Source organism: Oikopleura dioica, chromosome 2, assembly GCF_907165135.1.
Source record: "Oikopleura dioica chromosome 2, OKI2018_I68_1.0, whole genome shotgun sequence".
In the NCBI taxonomy this organism is placed as follows: Eukaryota; Metazoa; Chordata; class Appendicularia; order Copelata; family Oikopleuridae; genus Oikopleura; species Oikopleura dioica.
In genome coordinates, this window is record NC_137292.1 from 3,577,429 (window position 1) to 3,583,138 (window position 5,710).

Genomic DNA, 5,710 nt, shown 5'->3' on the forward strand with positions numbered 1-5,710 from the left:
AGCAGTACAAATTTGTCTGCCATGTTAGAATATGCCGACGCCCTCTCCTGCTTGTTTGCCTTATAACCTTCTTCGTATTTGTTCAATTCCTCCCATCCGTACATCTCGAGGTGTTTTTCTAGTCCTTCTTCACATGATTGCCATAGCTCTGACAGCGTAGGTTTTGGTGGCAGAACAACTTCGACTAGGTCTTTTGATCGTGTATCCTCTCCGCGTTCTGGTTTGCGGTATGGCTAGTATGATTTGTAACAGTTATTAATTTGTAGAGTTTACTTTTATTCGAATTTCAACTTCGATTGTGCCACCTTCTTCGAAGACTTTTGCTGGCGAGTGTTCTCCAATTTTCATCTTCTGGCATATTTCGATGTCCGCTTTCGTGTTGTCTAGTGTCGTGTGGTAGGGGTTACGGTAAATATCGTCGTGTTCTTTGTATTCGATGTTCAATGAATTCAAAAGACGATCATGGTCCTTCGTAAAAATGGAGTGTTGGTATATGTCGTCCACCTTTTGTTTGAAATCGTTGTAATTGAATTGATGAAATGAAACCGGGAATCTATAAGCATTTTGGCAATTCCGCGTCAAATCATTCCTATTTTCCGCGTCTACCAATTGTTTGTGGATTGCAGTTCCACTGTTATTTTCCGCGGGGTTATGGATATACGGAATACTATTCGTGATTTGCCCGCTGGGTGTTTGAATAATCGCACTTGTTTATTGGGTTTGTTCGAAAAGCAAAATTCTCTTTTTTAAATTAGAGAAAGCAACTTTTTAAATTGTTGTTCATGCTTTTATTCGACAATTGAGCTTTTTCTTCTGAAATAATGTTTAGATTGAATGAGTGCCGCGTCCGGTGTGACTACTCCTTCTACTTCTGGAGGTATTTTTTGTTAATGATTGTAATTCAATTATAATAAGTGAAGAAGTCTGATGTTGGCACTCTTAGCGACAATGATTACTCTAAGAAGGCTATAATGACTGGGTGCAATCCAAAGAAATTTATCGACTCTATCCTACGTGTTGACTTTATTGCTGATGAGTGCAAGAAATCTGCTGTCGTCCAAGATTATATTAACCGAATTATTTCGATTGTTTCTAATCTGATTGTTTGCAACGAATATCTTGCGGAAGAATATGATCCGGTGAGACTTACATTGACATTAATTTACCGTAGATCACCTCATCGTCGTCGTAATTTGCCATTCTGAATATTTTTTTTATAGGAACGTAGAATTAACCATTCTTTCGTCAGCGAGATAATATTGGCAAAAGTAACTGAAGAGTTGGTTACAGAAATGGATCGTTTTTCCGGTGGCCCACCCGCAACTAAGTGGAGATTTGAAGTTATACTTGAACGCGGCCTCGTCCTCAAGGTGTTAATTATATTCTTTCATATCAACCCGTTAAATCTCACTCTAATAAATTAATAATTAAGAATATGAACCCGATTAAAATCAAACTTTGGGTAACGTCGGACGCGTTTGGAGGCAGTGCGAAATTGTTTAACGAAAAGAAAATTTCTGCATTGTCCGTGGACTCGTTGGTGCAGAGGGCTTTACGCGACCTCGATGATATGAACCGTGAACTTGGAGTGGAGCTAGTTTCGCGCGATAAAATTCCTCAAGAACTAATTGCTAATAACGATTATCGGTCGACAATTGACACTTTATTGTCTTCGAACGAGAAAATTTGCCATCTGGTTATCTTGATGATGTTCAATGGTTAATAACTATTTTTAGTTCGAATCTACTCGTTCTCACTTGAACGACCTTATGGCTGCAAATACTAAGGATATTGCTGCATTACTGGAAAAGCACAAAATATCCTTTCAATTGATGTCACTTATTGACTCTCCTCAAGCGAAGTCATCTAATGTGGTTTTGTTATCAGCTGATGGCGGCCTGAGATGTTTTAAATTGGCTATGAATGGCTGTGCTCAACAAACTAAGGATTGGTGAATAAAATATGTTTTTTGAGTGACAGGCTTTACTTTTTTTCACTATCTAAGCTTCCACTCTGGGCAGCCAAGGCTTCTATAAAGCTTGATGACAAAAGAAGTAAAAGGCGTAACGATCAACGACAGGCGGGTTGAAATTATCTTAGGCGTAAATTTTCCGACTATTGTGCCATCCGCTACCAGTTGCCGCTACCAGTTGCCGCACTGATCGCGATGAGCGTGAGGGTTAATAGTTCGACCAGCTCGGCAATTTGTAGAAGCGAAATATGCCGACAACTAGTAGCAGAGGGCAATTTCCTTAGATTTCAGTCTATAAGAAACCCAATGAAAAGGACTACGACGGTCAGAAGAGACGTAAGTTTGAGAAGCAATAGACAATTTTTTAACTGTTTCACAAATACGTATTCAATAAATATATTGCCGCGTGTATTAAAGTGTACAGTGTGATAATTGCCGCATTTGAAAGATAAAGGGTTGGTCAGTTAATCGAATTATTCGTCAAGCAGAAGGTAATGTTTGTGACAGCGTGTAGGAAAATCAACTGAAAGGGAAACAGTGAATTCTTTGTTGTTTGCTCCTTTCAGCCGGTATGTCCGAAACAACGGCACCTCGGGAACCTTATGTTTCGATGCAACTGGGTCCGTGGCGTGACGAAACATCCCGAAGACTCGCACCGCAAAAGTTCGCAATATGCATTCCGCGTCGTGTGCTTCCCATCCCCGATAACTCAGATATGTTGAGAACTTGTTTGGGGTATTGTGGAGGTAGTCACAATTCTCGATCTTCATAATCTCTGAATTGGGCATTATAATTTTTCGATTAAATCAATCTAACCTTTTTCGTATTTGTGCATTTCTGCTGTTTCGAATGTGCCGCGTCCTTCTTCCAGAAATCGGTCGCCGGGGTTTGGGTTTCGATCGCTTTCCGCGTAATCTTCGACGATTTTAAAGAGTTCTTCCCGCACGTCTTGATTTTCTTTGCAGTCGGTCCGCGTGCAATAAGGTATTTTACAACCTAAAATGAAGTTTCTGGAGAATCTGAAATATCCGGAAAAATTGAGTCTCGGCCTAACGAGGGTCACACTTTTTTTCCTTCATATATATTACCTTTAACCGATCTTGTAATAAGGTCCTCGGGGAAAATATCCGAGATGTATTCTTTTATATCCGAGTTGTTTTTGTGGAGATCGACAACCAGCGCCTTAATCTGCCTGTAGAAGTCTTTTTTGCCGAGCGTTTCTTCATGGAAGCATTTGATGTTTTTTTCCAAGAGTTTTGTTCTGAAATATTTTTTAGTTAGTTTTAGTCCTAATGTGTTATTGCATTAAGTTACGCGGCAATTAATTGATTTATTGTTCACCTTAAGTCGTGTGCTCTTGACATCGTTGGATTTCCTGCTTGAAATCTTCCGATCGTGGGGTTACCATCCCGCATCCAATCATGAAATTTTTGATAGACCGCAGCCGATTGTTCTTCTGTGATGTTATTGAGAAGAAGTGCTTCTTCTGTTGGGGTTAATTCCGCTGGAAGTGGTTGCGCCACATCATCGACGAGAGGGAGGCTTGCGTAATCATATCCACCTCGTTGATACATTGGGTCCATTGCCGCGAGTATCATCGTATAGTGGTAAAAATGCTTTACATAGGCTTTATCAATCGTTTTTTTACTACATTAATTAAGGATTTGGAGCCTTTCCGTAGCGTCTTCGACAGAGACCGACAAGATGTCGATGCTTATATCACCGGACGCTGGTATGTAGGATGCCTTGATGTTGAATTTTTCTAGAAGGGCCATGCACACTCCTACTTCATCCGCGTATCTTTTGAATTCTTCTGAATTCTTGTCCGCATATTTGACGAGAGGTGACCACCACACGCGCGTGTATTTACCCACAGTCGGGAAAAGGGGATGAAGTGCTGATTGTATTGTTTCCGCCTGATGATGTTTTCTGAATGATGAGGTATGTTTCCAAAAAGTCGATCGATTGTCCAGCATTCCGATGCCCAATCTTTCTAATCTATTATGATCTTTTTAAGCGTTTATACAAGCTAATTCAAAAATGTTATTACTTAAACAGAATACGATTTATTATTGAAAAACGCTTTCCTTGTCTTCGCCAGCATCTTGTCGACGCGTGTTCGAACGCATATCGATGATTTCCATGGAGAACGTTTCTGTACAACCGCTCGGCAATTGCTTTGAAAGATCCGATTCTAAAATCATTTAATCTTTGCTATTTTTGGTTATTTTACCTTCCAAGTATGCCGAAACTGATACAATTATTCGCGAAGTGACATTTGCCGCTTGTTACGCACTTCGGAGACATGCAGTGAGTATTTTGATAAGAAGCTCGTCCAAGCATCGCGTTTGCTTCGCAGTAGAGGAGTGGTACGAAGCGATTCCATAAAAATTGTGCAACTTCCGCGTCATATTTTGTATGTGTATTTAAGAAATACATATATTTCACGAGCTAGGAAATATTATTTAGAAGTATTTTTTTCGGGTACTACTTACATTTGTCGCGTTTTGAAAGTGAGTTTGATCATTAATTTCGCCGTTGTTGATATTGGAAAGTATCACTGCCGAGTCCATTTGATTACGCTCGATTTCCGTGCTTGGCGCTTGATGTGTTGCGTTTCTTTCCCAAAGTGTAGGTGCGACGCCTTCAACAGTTAATGGCTGTCTGAGCGCATCTGCTTCTCTCGGGTTTTCTCGGAGATAAGTTTGGAGTTCTTGAAGATATTCTTCGAACGTTGGCTTATTATTTTTCAGCTTGTTTCGGAGTCCGCCTGCGAGTTTTCTTATTTTTGAGTAGTACTCACGGATCGCTGCTTCGACGTCTTCCACTAATGGACCTCTGATGCCATTGATCGTGTGCTTTTCCGTCGTGTCAATTATTTCTCCGATATCGAAAAAAACTCCGCCCAGATATTTGGTAGAAAGCGTTGTTGCTGTTGGAACCATAGTGTCCTTTTCGTATAACCTAAAAAAAAAAATCAGTCACTTTTCTTCGGCCGGAGGCCTATTATTATTACCGCTGGCACGCTTTGACTTTTGATCCGATTCTTCCTCTTTTGAATGGCACGTTGTCACCGAGAATTGGGCTGTCCGCTATGTCCAGGATTGAAGCTGGTCCGGGTTCGATTACTCGTTGGAATCCTTAAGTTTTTTTGTTAGTGTGATTTGTGTAATTTAATTACCTCTGTATCTGTTGTCTGTTGGTCTGTCCCGTGTTCTTTCTTGTTTTTTCGCTGTTCTTCGGTTAACATTGTACCCATATCGTACATAGTTGTTTTCTGAACTGTTTGCACTTGATGAGCTTGTGTCGATTTGCATGTCTAGGATTGCGTTGTTTAAGTCAATATTGGCATTTTCGTTTTCTTGGTTTCCTCCGCCTTGGTTCTCGTCGCCTTGGTTGTCGTTGCCTTGGTTGTCGTTGCCTTGGTTGTCGTTGTCTTGGTTGTCGTTGCCTTGGTTGTCGTTGCCTTGGTTGTTGTCTTGGTTGTCGTTGCCTTTGTCGTTGCCTTGGTCGTTGCCTTGGTCGTTGCCTTGGTTGGCGTTGTCCTCGTTGCCGTTGTGTTGGTTGACGTTATTTTGGTTGCCGTTGTTTTCGTTTCCGTTGTTTTGGTTGCCGTTGTTTCCGTTGGTGATTGTTATGTTTTGAGTTTGGTTGCCATTATAGACGGTTGTTGTATCTACTGTGTAACGGGATCTATCGTCAGACGCATTCGTCTCATCGATAATCAGGTTGTTTTTC

General features: G+C 40.8%; 1 protein-coding gene across 1 annotated transcript; it reads left to right on the forward strand.

Moving 5' to 3' along the window:
* The first annotated feature begins 827 nt into the window (after positions 1–827).
* On the forward strand, positions 828–2,011 carry LOC145699766 (uncharacterized). The gene is made up of 5 exons (XM_081777030.1): positions 828–877; positions 916–1,139; positions 1,221–1,370; positions 1,433–1,696; positions 1,737–2,011. The coding sequence occupies exons 1-5, from the start codon at positions 835–837 to the stop codon at positions 1,953–1,955; spliced, it is 900 nt and encodes a 299-aa protein (XP_081633156.1). The 5' UTR covers positions 828–834; the 3' UTR covers positions 1,956–2,011.
* Positions 2,012–5,710: the final 3,699 nt, after the last annotated feature.